We start from the raw sequence: 16,159 nt of genomic DNA, 5'->3' as shown, positions 1-16,159 counted from the left end.
GTGTGTCCCAAGGCTTGTGCCAGCAAATGTGAGTGCACCAAAGCTCACAGGGAGCAAGGGAAATTAGCAAAAGCTTTATTTCAAGAGCTCAGCCTGTAGTACTTCAATCTTTCCTTTCCCTCTGCAGCTCTGCATCCTACCATGACTCCCTCTAGGACTCTCCAGTGAACTCAGGAGGATTTCTGTGTATATTTGGACCAATGTCAATGGTATTTAACACTTAATAAAAAAAAAATAATAAATCTGTATGTATATCACACTTGATGGAAAGAGGTCAGTTTTGGAAATGAATGACAGAACATGATACAGTTAATAGGTTTTTTTCAGAAAAAAATGGCATGCAAAATGTGAAGAGAGTTTCATTAAATAGAAACACTTTGGTTGTTCATGGAGTAGAAAGTAAAACCATTTCCTTTTCCTCCCAAGGACCGAAAACAACCATAAATTACAGTATATGTCTGTATTAAAAAGTTTCTTAGAAACAGGTTTAAGAATGGCAAGGACTTTCTTGCTTTAAAAGCAGAAACAAGACTCTAACAATCTCCTTTAAATGAAATATTTGTCACAAATTCCATTGCTTTTCTTCATAAAATAAATGAAGCCTGCAGGCAACTAAAAGTACCTACAGCAGGAGGAACATTTCACTGTTGTATTTGCTCAAATCAATTGACATTTAAGTTGTTTGGGGATTTTTGGGTTGGGTTTTGCATAACACACATTTTTAAAAGGATCTCATGAAACAATTTGTCATTACACAGACGTGCTAGATGTGCACATTAAAGTGCTTAATGAGCATATTTTTTTTTGTTTGGAATATTAAATTAACAACTTCAGGGCACAGTCCACTAGGTGTGCAAAGAACTCGTGGAATTTGATCAGGAATGTTGGATTCCCTGTATATATGTGGATCCACAATAGGATGGTTTTCATACAGGTGATTTTTATGCTCCTATCTAATAGAAACAAAGAACAAAAAATCCCAGAACCAACAAACAAAAATAATAAACCCAAATTCTATTATGGCCTCTCACACACTCATCCCGTGGCAGCATTGATGGGGACAACAGAATTTCTGTATAATGGCATGATCCAAATCCCACTGCAACCAATGAAACATTTTCTCTTGTTTCACTTAATATTGAACATTCATTAGGAATTATTTTGAATTTGGATAGACATTGGCTGACAACAAGGTATGCTCCCATTTGCCTTCATTATTTGATGTATTAAGGTACAGAGGGGGGAAAAAATCACAGCACAAAAAAAAAAAAAAAAAGAAAAAGTTTTACTAGATTTTTACATTTAGTAAATGATACTTAAACTCCATGGACATGAAAGTAGTTTTAAATTTTACCTTTGAAATTTTACTTTTTCTCAATATTTCATAGAAAAGAAACGCTCTAAGATACTGTTTCAGACCACAGAATTATTACAGAACATAAAGATTATATGCAAGGGCTAAATCCTTTTCCCAACAAAGAGGGTGGCCAACACCATTTTAACTCCAGTGGGACAGGGGTCTGCTGAGAATGTGCCATGTTCCTAATTGGAAATCTCCTTTGTGATAAAAGAGCCTGGCATATACTTTGCCTTTGTAATTTGAATTCTATCAACAACTATTCCTAGCCACAAGAGAAATATTTTTAGGCAATATATTTGTATCATTTCACAAAACTATGTTAAAGAGAGATGTGTGGGTGTTTGTGTGTGTGTGTATGTATTTATGTATGTATGTATGTATACATACTCATGAGCTTGGGATGATTTTCTTAAAATACTTAACTTCACTTACATTATATCTTACATTGCAAAATGTACAGACACCCAGTGTTCTTTTTAACAACATATACAGGTGAATTTATAGAGCCTTGTAAAAGATTTTGTGATTCCAAATTAAAAACCGTAGAAACACAACCAAAAATAATGGAGAGTGATTTATACCTCTGATAGTACATAGCGCTCATTCGGGTAATATTGACAGCTGCATCTTTGGCATTGAAAATTCTTTACAACTTTTTTTTAGACAAAATGTTGTTGCTTACAGCTTCTCTTTTTTATTTTTTTTTTTTTTTTTTAAACAAGAAAAACAGGATCGACCAAAATACGAATTTTGGGGAAGTACTATTAAAGGTTTATTTAATTTTTCTTTTTAGCAAGGATAGCTTAGGAACCCTGAATTATCTTCTCACTTTAGTGTATGGTGTAGACTGTATGAATCCATTTAAAAATCAACTAAGTTGTACCACGTTTTTCGGAAAATTATATATAATATAATATATATATATTTTATATTTATTTAGAAGCTTTGAAATAGTACAGTAAACACTTTGCAACACGGTGTATAAACTACAGAAATGTCTTTGATAATTTTGTGGGTCTTCAGATTAACAACATTTTTATGACCCACAGGTGAAAAGAACATGATCACAATCTCTCTTGTAAAGTTGGAATAGTTTGGGGAACACTTGATCACACAAAAATAATATAAAACAGTCAAGTTTAAAACAGTGATATTGCATTTATAATGCACATCTCTTTTATCGGTACGATTGGCTTTTTGTGGTGAATATAAACATCTAAAGGGCTCAGTGACATTTTGGAGAGAGAAAGATATATAGTGCTGTAAACAGGCACACACTGATCAGAGAGGCAGGATCATTTGCCTCTGAAGTTTCTACAGTTCTACACATTTCAACTCATTTCTCAGGCCTGCTGAGAGCAATTAGGTCCTATTGTTGGCCAGGATGTCTCCAACAGCACACAAATCCTTCAGTTACACAGAACTGGATGGCCAAGATAATGAAGTTGAAAGCTGATGCTTTTTGTTGGTCGACTTTCTTTTGTGCAAATCATGCTGCTTCAGGTAAGTCCTGTAGAAGTGACTAGCATATCCTTTTCCGTGCTGCAGGAGAGAAAGAAAGACACTTCTGAGAGGAACAAAAATTTTAAAAAAATCAGTCTCCAACAGTTCTCAGGTTTAGGATTTCTTAGGTTGTAGAGAAACAATCAAAACCTGTCAGAAGCTGATGCTGGAAATTCCCATTATAGCAAACAGTTTAATGTTGATTCACTTTTCAGAGAAAACCTCTTTTTGAGGCTTGATAGCCTGAATACCAAATTTCATAGGCTGTTTTATTATTCTGTCTAACTTGTCATGGCAAATATTCCAATGTGCCTGTACAGAATCACTATAAGGATAAGGCAATTATTCAGACTTACAGGTGAAGTATTACTGGAATTTCACAGGCTAATTTTCCCTTAGTTCAGCTTCTTTTTTGAAGCAAAATCTAGAATTCCCCCTAGAATTCAGAAGCTGGTTTTCCTTCTCTTTCAAAGTGAACCATTATCCTCATCACTAAGTGACCCTTCAGTCTAGTTTGACAGATGAAAAAACGGTGCATTAGTGCTACAATTCAAATTTCAGCATTTACTGTCAGACTAAAATTAACTCGTGCTACACAGATGAAGAAGGTCAATGCATTAGCAAAGCCATATCCCAATCCACCAGCTGCAGTAGCTATATCACCTCAAGATACCTGCTAATTTAATGTAATTGGGAGCAGAAGTAACAAATGATTTGTGCTAGCATTCAGGAAGACCCCAGGTTAAATTCTGATCTCAGTCCCACATTTAAACAACGAACTAACTCACTTGCTCAAGTATTATCATTAGCATCAGCATCTTTATTATCTGGTGAAGCTTGTAGTGATAAAATCAGGTGTTACCTTAGCTCCAAACCAACTAAATCCCTACCTGAAATTCAGTCTGCTTCTCTGCATGAAGTTTTACAACTAAAACAAAAAGGAATCTTAACTTTTGAATGAGTCTTTGAATCATGTACAGGTTGATGCTTGCATGGTGACACATAAACACATCCAGTCTCCATTCCATTTAACAGAAATATATACATTAACCATACTTATTTCCTATATAGATTCACCAGTAGAGGGATGAAATCTGGGAACTCTATCACAGGGAAGTTAGATTACTTACAGGAAAGTGTTACTGTGGGTGATGTAGTTTTGTCTAATCTAGCCTGCCTATGCTACAGGTTACACACAGAAAAATGTGAAAAACACTTCTGTATAAGCTATCTGTTCAAGGTACAGAAAATTGCCAGATGTTTTGTTAAAATTAAAACATTTAATAGATGAGGTTTTCAGTGTTTCAGTTCTGTGGCAAATTAGTAGCAGAATTATAAAGCATTTTTAAAAGCTTCTGCAAGATGTTTTTTTAACAGCGTTTTCAAGAATAATAAAATCAGAACCTTCATGAGGTTTTGATGCAGTATATGATCAGATTAATCCAGTATCTAGATATCTTTTAAGGTATGTTTTTTTAATATTAAAAGAAGCAATCTTTCCAATAATAGTAGTAAAAATGACAAGACTTATATTGGATCTTTAAAACTTTTTTTTCCCAAAGTTCAGTCATAATTTCAGTTCTCTTGTAAATATTTAGGCACAGCTGTCTAGATTGCTGTCTGCCACTGAGGATCTCATGCTGCACTACAGACACAGTAGGACTTTGCTGGGAGAAAGATAAAGAGAGGTGCTGCTTTTATGCAGCACCACTGCCCCTCTCCTGTCTGACACGGTGCCTTGGTGCTGCTGATGTGGCACCATCTTTCAGATAATGCAGAGATTGAGTTACTGGCTGTGTCTGGCCTCCTGCCATGCAAATTGATGCATTTTGAAATTTCTAATCTCCAGTTAACATGCTTATATTACAAAACAATCAAGCCCTTTTATAGCAGCAACTAAATATTATGTGTTAAGTTGCAGAACTACTGCAGCTCTCCCCACTGACAAAAATTTTACCAAATCTTAAAATATCCTCTGCCAACACATAAAAAGCATTGGATTTTAAAGGCAACTTTTGTGCTCAGTGTTTGTTTGGCTTTTTTTCTGGTTCTGCACAGAAATTTATGTGCAAGCAAATCTCTCCATGCCTATATCAGTTTCCGTCTTTTTACAGATGGGGAATATAAATCAGAGAGGTTAAATGGAAAGGAGGATGGACTCAACTTAAAAAAAAGAGCAATGAAAGTTCTGACATCTGGTTCTGTGTGTGTGTGTGCATGCATGTGTGTTCATAAATAAACTTTTTTAAAAAACCAGCACTAAGCCTCTCTGTATCACAATTTCTCCATCTGTAAAATGGGAATAATATTGCTTACCTATCTCCTAGAGGTGCAGGAAGGTTTAAATCACTATTCTTTATAATCCACTTTGAGATCCAGAGATGGCAAGTGCTATAGAAATGGAAGTATCACAGTCAGTGTAAGAGCTGGAACAAGAACACCATAATTTCTGGTGCCTAATATCTCCTCTGAGGTCACAGCTCTCTCTTTCATCCCTATTTTATCACCTGCTCTGAACTCTCAGACTGGTACACAGGAAAGCTTCAAGTCTGTGTGAGTATGGGTAGGCAGAAAATAGGCTTTAGTCTCATAATTCTGATAATGTAATTATACCAATTGCACATATATTCTAATATTATTTGAGGTGAACAAGATGATTAAAGATTCACAAGCATTCCAATTAAAATTCTTTGGGTACAGGGTTTGTGCTGTATCGATCCTTCCCGGAACAACAAAGATTTTGAGCATTACAGGAAGAGTACTTAAAGCATAAAGGAATAAAATAAAATAAAATAAAAAATAAAATAAAAAATAAAAAAAAATAAAATAAAATAAAATAAAATAAAATAAAATAAAATAAAATAAAATATAAAATAAAATAAATAAAATAAAATAAAATAAAATAAAATAAAATAAAAAGACCTAGAAAAAATCTATTAAGATTCGTTTGTTGCTCAATACATCCTAATAAACCTCCCATCCACAGTGAGTTAATTCTGAGTAGACTGATAAAAGAAGACATATAAAGCTGTAGTTGAACAGAAAAATAAATGAAAAACACTAACATAATAAACAGGAAAGAGAAAGTAAAGTATGCAGTAATTTTTCCTAGTTCATGGACCAGAAATGAACAGAAAATAATGTAAAGCCCTATCTCTTTAATAAATCCTCCTTTCATCCTGTTGCAAATCATCCTATTGCATCCCAACTCGATGTCAGATCATTACTTTATACCTATGAGTACAGGCAGGAGCATTTGCTCTTATGGAAAAGCCTAGAAGGGATTGCCTGTGCTTGGAGCACCTTCAAACTCTCCAAATCAAATTTTGCTCCTGCTTAGCAGTGGTAACTAATCTAAAGGAGACAGAGGAAGGGCCCAGTGCTTCCCTCCACAGCTGGCAACCCAAGCAGCTAAAGGAAACACATCCTATACCTTCATAACTACTGTCACTTTCCCTCTGGACTATATTTAGGAGCTCCATAAGCTCCTGCAGCATTATTTCTGCTCTTAACAGAGCAACTGCTGAGCCCCTCCAGAAGTGCCAACAGCAAAGATCCAAAGGAACTGCTGGACAATAAAATTTCCAAGGAATATCAAATACCAGCCATGCTGTTGCTGTTACAGATATACTCCTGATTCCCCTTCACTTAGAAGAAAAGGTGACCTAAACCCCTTTCTTTTAAATCAAAAAACCTCTGCAACATCATCACAGGGATGAAGCCCCTATGTAAACTCTTATCTTGTTTTGGATCTATATATTTTATTTAAGTTCAGACAATATCCAAGCAGTATTTGTCTTCACATACAGGTTTTAGTGCAGGCACTCAGCTCACTGTCCCTGTACAAACTGTGTGGCTCATCAAGCCTTCCCCACAGAGCACAGCAGATGATGAAGGAACACAGGATGCTGTAAGTTCCTGCATTTCACTCAGAAACAGCCCAGCTATTCTGGCTTCACTTGCAGTGAGCAATAATTTAAAAAGGAGTTAATTACCTCCACATGCATTACAGCAAGGTTGGATTTAAATTTGCATTGTTAATTTTAACTGTCCTTTGTATTTTGATGGTTTGCCTTACAGTCTACATGTCAACTGTAGCATATGAAACAAGGCTCTTCACTAAGTCCAGAGCCAGAAAATGATAATTCTAGTGACCAACCAATCAACCAGACTGCAAGTTCAGCATTCCTCTCTAACTCAGCCCAAGTGAGTGGAGACCAAGACCTAAGCAGAGGTAGAATGTGTTCTGTCAGAAACAACCTGGCTGTCCCACTTAGGCTGGAGCTCGAGTTCAGACATCAGCAGCTGTTTTTGTGGAAAGAGGAAATGGGAATGCAGAGTAAACTGCCATAGCTCCCTCACCCTTCGTAGTGGTGCATCCAGGTAAAGGGTGAGACACACGGCTGGGGCTGGGGCTGGGGGATGTAGGATGGGGATTACTCTGCTGCCACCCATGTTCTGTGGATAAAAAAGCATTCCAGTCACTGCAAGTGTCAATTCAATCCAAAAAGTATTTTTTTCTTCCTTTAAAGAATGATGTATTACTTTAAGAAGTTTGGTAAAGCATTGCTAATAATCTTTTATGAATATTCCATTAGTGGCATTATAATATGAGAGTGTCTTGTCCAGGCCAATAAACTTTGGTACACAATATAAAAACCAGCATTTTACTCATATATCTTTTTCTTATGAATTAGTTTAAGGGGAATTTTTTCCCTTTTCTTTCAAGGTTTTAGTGAAGAGATTTTGTTCTTCAAATTTATATATTCTGTAGAGAACTCTTGGATAAAACACTTTGGATTCCAGATGCCCATGTTACATTTTACACAATTAATGTGGGGTTTTGACTCTGCATTATATCAAATAGTTGGGGAGGGGTAAAAAAAAAACAAAAAAAAAAAAAAAAACAAAAAAAAACAAAACAAACAAACAAAAAAAAAAAAAACCCAAGGTGGAACATACTTACTTTTGTACTTGAAAATAAAGATAAATAATTTAATAATATTGAATCTCCTCTAATGTCAGTGAGCCTGTTGGCTTTGGTGGTCACTGTTGAGTGTTTTAGCAGTGTGTCTGAAGGGTGCCAGGTGAGAATGACACCACATTCTGAATTCTGGCATGTCCCAAGGCAGGAGAAGCTCCTGCATGGGACCCTGTCAGTTGCCCCAGGGTGGAATTTGCCCCTAATAAGAATATAGCCTTCAGTGTGGCTGAAATGTTCCTCCTGGCATCTGCAAAATCCAAGATATAAATGTCGCTTCTAAAATAAACTAACAGTATTTGGACTGATGGGTACAATTACCCAGATTTCATGTGAAACAAGAAAATTGTGAGCTCTGGGTCTTCAGGCTGTGAATAAATTAGAGTAGGCCAAAATGCAGAAGTTTTTATTGCTGCACTGAAAGTTTTCTGGAAACAGGCTTGATTTTAACTAAATAAATTATCTCCACAGGCCATTAAAATCTTTCCTTCCTTTGAGAGTATATCTTTACTTCTGGAACAAATATGATTATGCAAAAAAACCTTTCTTTTGTATAAAGAGAACTATGCAACCACATATACTGTGCTTTTCTTTCTCCTTTCATTGAGTGCATACATTTCCATGTCTATATTCATTTAAATCAGTTCAAGAAAGAAGGATTCCCATCCATGCCAGGATTTGACAGTGCTGGATACTGCACTGACCATAATGCAGCAAACCTGACAAATAGGTTTTAGATATAAATACATGACAAAACCTACTCCAGGCAAAGGGGAAGAGAGGTTTCTCCTTTGCACTTTGGTATAAAACTGCCACTTTTCAAATCTGAACATCATGTTTGAGAACAACAACAGATCATCATTATTTTTTGAAAAAAAATTTTGACAAAATTGCTGACCTACATACATTGCCACCTCTTTTATCTTTATTTTGAGATTGGAAAATACCCACTTAAAAGGTATTTAGGTATTCTTGATGATTGGAACATGCAACTATTCTCATATGGCAAGTGAGATGCCTGATACAAGTGCTGACACATCATGACAGCCACTGAAATAATGTTTCTCTGGTGCTAATGGGTGCTCTGAGATTTATATGCTACCTGGACTTAGCTAATCCTCTGGAAAAGAGAAAAAAAAAAAAAAAAAAGGAAAAAAAAGAGGAAAAAAAAAAAAGCTTTTCAGTAAGAGCAACTACCAATTCCCAGTTCTTTTAAGCACTGACCTTAATCAACATGTGCTTTACATCAAGCACATGACTAAGAAGGATTGACTTTTGAATCAAGCCCTGGATTGTGTCATCAATGTTCTGCTGCACACAAGATACTTTTATGTGCATTTGATTTTCTGTTCTAAATGCAGAGAATTTCCTTTTCCACCCCCAGCAGCAGCCCAGGGGCACAGGAGATGTCAGATTTGATTTATCTCTGGTTCTGATTATTTACTACCCAAACAATGCTTTTTAGTTACTACAACTCAGCAGAGAAAAGTACTAAGCTATATTCAATAATGTACCATTAAAACACAAAAGAGCATTTTTCCACAAGATACAGTGGGAATAAAGCTTCTTTGTCTTTCTGTACTATTATAACCATATTATCTACCTGAGAACACTAAAGATAATACATGACATCACCATTTTAGTCAGAGAGCCACGGAATATTTAATTTTGCAAGAGTTCTTATAATTATGTACTGTATTAAGGCCTGTTAAATAACTCCCAAGTTACTCCTGATGTATGTGAAACTTACAGCACAGAGTATATTCCATAAGAATATTTCCAAATTCTCTGTCAACTTACTCTAATTGCACACATGTTGTGTTACCAGATTCACATTCTTTGCAATCCACTATAACCTAATAATTTTGGTATCATCCTTAGTAAAACTTGCATTTGATTCCTTTCTTTAATTATTTTTTTAAATAAAAATTCCTTATGTGTATGCAACAGCAATTTCTTCTCCTCAATCTTCTTTTTTCTCTATGTTTCTCTATTTAGTTTTTTTCAAAAGTCACCATTTTTATCCCATTTTTACAAAATCTGCAGTACACATTTCTTTCAGTTGAAAATGAACATTTCAGTTTGAGGCTTAAGCAATGCAGATCACACTAAAGGCCAGCTACAACGTGACTTAAAATTTTCAGAGCCCTGGGGAGAAGAGGAGGGATATGAACCACTCCTCCTAAATTGCTCATAAGTGCCTCAGTTCCCCATAGATTCAAGGGAGAAGCAGACATGTAGATCACCATTTGGTGGCCTTCAGAGGTGCCTAAATTATTCATGCAGGATTTGGCCTGAAATAATTAAATTTACTTGTTCTTACATGAGGTAACATGCATTACAGCATTACATCAGCATCACACTATGAATTCCTACCCAATTTATCTTTGCCATGATGGTTTTTCCAATGCTCCCCTCTCCTAGCAGGGATTGGCTGGCATTAGGACCTGACAGGTATGTTCCCACTTTTTTTCTGAATGTTTTATTTTCTGTTTCTGAAGCCCACTGCTTGTCATGAGCAGCACACACTGATTTCAGGGAGTCTTTCCCAGTTTACCAAGAAAACACACTTAAGTGTATCAAAGGCTTCTCACAAGCCTTTCAAAACTTCTCTTTTTCAAAATCACATATTGGCTTGTTTCTATCCATAAATGGAGTTTGCCCATCACCGCTCTTTGTCACTGAAGACTAGCAGAGTGGAATGATTTATACCCACATTATTAAAATTCCTCAGCCATATCAAGCAATCTAAGTGGGCCACAGCACGTGAATATATTCAATCTGCTTCCAGGAGTGGTTCCTGGCTCCAGGTCCCAGATTTTTTTTGGGAAAAAAGCTGTTTGACAGGGGCTAAAGGCAGGCCAGAGAGTGTGAGAGTGCCGACCACGACATTCCAGTGGTGCAAAGGATCCTGTTTAATTCATTACAGTAGCCATAAAAAAGCGTGGAAGTACAAAGCACACAGTCCTTTATCTCAAGTGGAGCAGAAAAAATGTTATTACTGCATCTCATTTGTAAGGTGGAGCTTTTTTCAGATCTCAGCTCCTATCAATGCGCACAGCCGCGTGCGGCTCCCTTCAATTGTCATCTAAATTCCAATTGAGCAGAGATGGATGTGAAATTAAAGCCCAAACAGGCAACTAAAAAAAGTCACAAAGTGACAGAATTTGACTCTGACAAAAGATGAATTCACAATATCAGCATCTATAAAATTCCTTATGAATAAAGAAAGGTTGTGTTCAAGCAGTTTCATAATGGATCTTTTTCCAAGGCTGAATGCAGTTGTGATGCTGAAGGTGAAAAAGATAAAGGCAGGAGACTCAGCTCACTTGCAAAAACAGGACTCTGTCATCCTGTAATTCTTTGGGAGATCTACTCCACATCCTTTATTTTTCCTTTCTAAGCCACATTACTTCTGATGATCTCAAAAAAATGTCATGCAAAATAATGGCCATATGGAATAGGTTCATGTGTATGCAAAAAAAGCAGATTTACTCCTGCAACTCATACAAGCATGTGATTTTCAGGCAGAATTGAGGAACCAAGTTCTGAAAATTTGCTTCTCCATGTCCACTGTATTTTCTTCAACCAATAAAACCATTATCCTAACAAATAAATAAATCAAACTACCTCATAAGAGTTTGGATTTTCAGTGAATCCTCATAATATTTAGTTCTTCCAACATCCTGTTAGGTATTGAAGTTAAAAATTACATTCCTATTGCATCTCCTACCTTCTCTCCAAAAAGGTACCCAACACCTAATTTTTCACTTTTCTGACTTCACCATACTATGTTTCTAAAACAAATATATTCACAGCTACTTCCCAGCAGCAGTCATCAGACTACTAGCATGGAAATGTGGATTCTCAGTGGTTAATGCACAAATAAAGCTGTTTACAGGCTTGCCAAACAAACAGCAGCACTGATCCCCACAGAGTGCTTGTCCAAATGTGATAAACAGATCCACTTCCCCATCCTACTGGCTATTTGCTCCATTTCTTTAATTTGTTGGGGTTTTTTTGTTTTTTTTTTCACTTGGGTCAAGGCAAGAAAAAGTAAGAAAAATGGAAAGGAAACCCTCTAAAATGAAAGCAGTGGAAATGACTGTGGAAAATCACAGTTGTGTACAGCAAAAGAGCCAAGGCAAGTGTAATTGCCTGTGCTCTGCAGGCAAGGGGCTCCTTGGGCAGAGGAAAAGATTTGCTGCACACACACCCAGGATCAGGCACATATTCAATTCTCCAGCTCCTGACTGTCACACTGAGGAGGTCTCAGAACAGCATGCATTTATAATGAACAGAATTTTGCCTATCAAAAATAAATAACTTCAGTGCCTTTGAAAATTTTAACTGCAAACATCTCCACGCTTCCCAGAGAGACTCATGTCCCTGAGTGGCTAAATCACTTTTGTCATAGGATTTAAATTTATGGGTCAAGAGGCATTTTGGAATTTTAAACCAGCATAGCACACTTATCTTAAAAATTACTCTGAAGTTTGAAGCAATCTTTCTGCTGGGTTTTTGGTCTTCTTCATAACCCACTGGTAGGAACAGAGAAAATGGTATCTCATATATTAAAAAGAAAAATCTCCACAGATGGTATATGCACAGCACACATAAGCACTGCCAAAATTGACCTAAATGAATAAATATAGCACCAGTCTCAGATAGCTAAGGTACACGAGACTTCTCTGCATTCCAGTCAGAACTGGCAAATTCAGATTTTACAGCCATCAGAGGAAAAGAAGCAGTTGAAATTCCATATTTCTAAGACTAATTAAAGTATATTTTTCTTTTAAATAAAACTTGCTAATTTTTAAAAACTTTTAAAATTGTTTTCCTACACTGTAGCTGGAAATAGCTCTAGGGTCATCTAAGATAAAAGATATTATGTAAACTTAAAGGCAGCATGATTTTTAATCAGTAATTTGTACAGTGCTGGGTACTGTTAACTTTGTCCAAGACCACTGTTACACAAACAGATTGAAGCAAATAGTATTTAAGAGCTATCACCTGTGCTTTAAAATCAAAAGAAAAATGCTTATTTCACTTTCTCATAATCATTGCTTCCATAAAATCTGATTAAAATAATGCAATTTATAGGCTTTTTTGGGTTACAGCCAAGTTATCTTCACACATTTATATATTCCTTTCTAATTTGGCTTTCTGAACTATCCATTTCCTTTCTATTGCTGCAATAATGTCCCTCTTGAGCAGGAGCTGCAAGAGGAATACATTCTGAAGAAGAATGCAAACCATGAATGTAAGATAAAAATACCTTTCAGAAGTTATGCAACAAACACTGAACAGTTGAATCATCAGAAGTGGTTTCTCCAAGATCATAGAGAACCTGCTATTATGAGTAAGAATGCATCAGTCTTGCTCTCCCTCAATTATGTGTTAATTAGCACACATGTTTAAGTTTTATTTCAAGTGTAGGGGGTTTTTTTGTAAGATTTATTTACCTAACAGAGATAATGTATCATCTGAAGTGGCAAACTTGAGGTAGTGCAAACAAATCTCAGCATTTCAAATACAGAAAATTTTGGAATGCTCTACTAGACTTTTTAGAAAAGTTTCCCGTTAGGTTTCTTAGCATTAGATGATGGCCTTTCTACCCATCCTCCATTTCTGCTGAGGAATTTTGCACAGGCAAAATCATTCTCATCTGTGCAGAGATCAGAGCTGTAGCCTGTCCCAGGGATAAATCCCTGAGTAAAAGTCAGGAGCTTCACTGTGGCATCATATGAAAGATATCCTCATGGTTTTAATGCTCTTTTTAACCACAAAACTGTTCTGTTCACCAAGGAACAACTCTTGGACTGTGCACATATCACTTGTTAATTCATTTAATCCTACATTGCAATGTTTTATTCTTAGACCAAGAACTGTAATATATACATGAAAATTATTGGTGCTAATTTCTTTGGTTTTATTTCTGCACCTTTTTATTCCAAGTGTGTGTGAAAATCACAAATTGAATTTAAAAACTAATAATGAAGGGATCAGACAGCTCACAAATTTATACCTGATTTGTATTAGAAATCATGTAGGCTAATTTTAAAAGCAAAAATGCAGGCAGGACTTTTTAAAAAATTAACCAAGTATCCATTCAAAAAAAGCTATTATTGCTGTTTATGTAAATGGAATACTATTATGTCCATCACAGCTGTAATAAAACTACCCAAATAATTTCCAGAAATGAGGTGTAACTAGACAAATAAAAAATGAAAGAAAATTCTTTTTCCATCATACTGACTGTACCAAAGTGTAATTTCTCTTTTTATTTTTTTTTTGAAAGTTGTTTCAAGACAGTGAAGACTTCTTGCTTAAAACATCTTTTCAAATATTTATGTTAAACATCAGCAGAAAATGTTGTGTTACAAATCCTGGCATACAGAATTGGGCCTTTATGATCCTAACTAGATCAAAATACACAATAAATATTTACATGCACTTTTTTATTCCTTTGAAAAATAATCAAAGGATTGTGAGGCACTTCTTGTCCTGGTATAAACACACAAACATTTTCCTCCTCTAGGTCATTTATTCTAATCTAATTCAGGGATGTGGATAATGACTCTAAGTTATTACAACTGTGCTTTGTATCAGCTCTGTGGTAGATTATTTTAAATAAATTAATGGTCCAATCCTTAAACATTGAGCTGTTGAAAGGCTTTTGAAAACTTTTCAATTTCGTTTGTAAACAAACTTGACTTGGGCAGATCAAGTTGAGCAGGTGACAAGTATTCTGTAGAATGAAACCATCAGATTTCATGTGCACAGAAACACAGGGAATGTGCTGGGACAAAATCATGTTCAGACCTTCCTGGAATCTCTGCTGCAAAGGGAGCCAGTGGCAGCCCAGGCATGGGAAGAGGCCAAAGTTATATTTAATTTCTTTGGATGGCACTAACAAGTCTCACCCACACCCTCTGACTCTGCAAGCCCAGAACTATCAAAGGGAGTGCTGGTGTCTAGAAACCATGCCACACAAATCAAAATGTCCAAAGAAAGGGATTCTTTTCCCTTTCCAATTCACCCTGCTTAGCCATCAGCTCTTTGGGTAAGAGAGCAGCTTTTTTATCCTCTACATCCTACCTAACATGATAAAACCCTGACTCATACATTAAATATGTTGATGGTGCTGGCAGTACTTTCCATGACAATTATACCATTTCATCAGTGAGGATGAATATGCTTGAGTGTATGTAGAAAATGTTGCAGAGCTAACTAGGGGGCTGCTTCAGAACACCATGATTATTCCAGAATACCTGTATAAACACTGTTATCTCATGCAGGAAATCTTGCCCTCATGTAGTTTATTTTAACCTGCTTTCAGAGTAGATTAAGCATTGCCAAAGTAATTTTTTTTAGAGCAAAAAAAGCATTTTTATATAGAAAGTTCAGGTGTTTTGGCAATTTTTGACTAGTTTTGCATATTGAAAAAATCCTAAACTTTTAATCAGAAGAAAAATTATTCTATTGCTAATGTCAGTATGAAACTTCAGGAAAGCTCTAAAGCATTATAATTATTGCCCATCTAGAGTGAACCAAAATTATGTTTTTAAAAAATGAAAGCTTTTAATTATAGACCAAAATACTGCTGAGGTAGATTTAATGGTGCTGTTTCCACTGCTACAATCTCAGGACCTAGTTCAAAGTGTTAGAAATAGAACAGAATCAGATTGTGAAAATAGTCTCTGAAGATAGCCTCTGTTATATATCCTATAGAATCTGGTCCAATGGAGTTTGAATCTTGGATACTTGGTTTTGGTAACTATATTCATATTATTTATAAAAATAATGGCTAATATAACCACCACTGAAAGAAAAATTAACCAGAAATTGTCAGAATTGAAAGCATAGGAATTCTTTAAAAGCTACATTTTATTTTCCTCACCAGTGTTGTTTCACTTATTTTATTTTCTCCAGTCAGGTTTAGAATTTCTTTCATGTTTTATGAACATTCAAGTCACTGGGAAAATTTCTTATCTGTCTGCAGAAATGTAGTGTTCAAACCACGTGGATGAATAACAAGTAATAAGTGTTAGTTACACAGCAAGAAGAATATGTAAGCTAGGGAGAATCCTGGAGTCACCCTATGAGAAAACTCAAAATTCCTACAATTTACTGATCCCATCACAACTTTATAATTTTTACTTGTAGTAGTTACATAAAACTTAAATAAATATATTCTACAAAAGATATTATTTAAGTATGCAGAAATCTACTTATATTTTGTTCAGTGTTACATAGAATAAGTATGTTTATGTGGAAATTGATGTATGAGTAAGTCCAATGGCTTAGACCAG

At 35.6% G+C, this 16,159-nt stretch overlaps 1 protein-coding gene across 2 annotated transcripts in view; it reads right to left on the bottom strand.

The window, feature by feature from the left end:
- Nucleotides 1-1,263: 1,263 nt before the first annotated feature.
- PCDH10 (protocadherin 10) overlaps nucleotides 1,264-16,159 on the bottom strand; it is a 34,067-nt gene continuing 19,171 nt past the window's right edge. The window contains exon 5 of one of the 2 annotated variants that reach the window (XM_056490573.1): nucleotides 1,264-2,902. In XM_056490573.1, the coding sequence (XP_056346548.1) occupies nucleotides 2,883-2,902 (20 nt within the window). In that variant the 3' untranslated portion in view covers nucleotides 1,264-2,882. Of the gene's footprint in view, nucleotides 2,903-5,179; nucleotides 5,255-16,159 lie in introns of those variants that run through there. The other variant, XM_056490571.1, reaches the window with a different exon arrangement.

The sequence above is a fragment of the Oenanthe melanoleuca genome, chromosome 4, assembly GCF_029582105.1.
Source record: "Oenanthe melanoleuca isolate GR-GAL-2019-014 chromosome 4, OMel1.0, whole genome shotgun sequence".
Lineage (NCBI taxonomy): Eukaryota > Metazoa > Chordata > Aves > Passeriformes > Muscicapidae > Oenanthe > Oenanthe melanoleuca.
The sequence above is the reverse complement of the archived record's forward strand: the minus strand, read 5'-3'. Positions and strand labels throughout refer to the sequence as shown.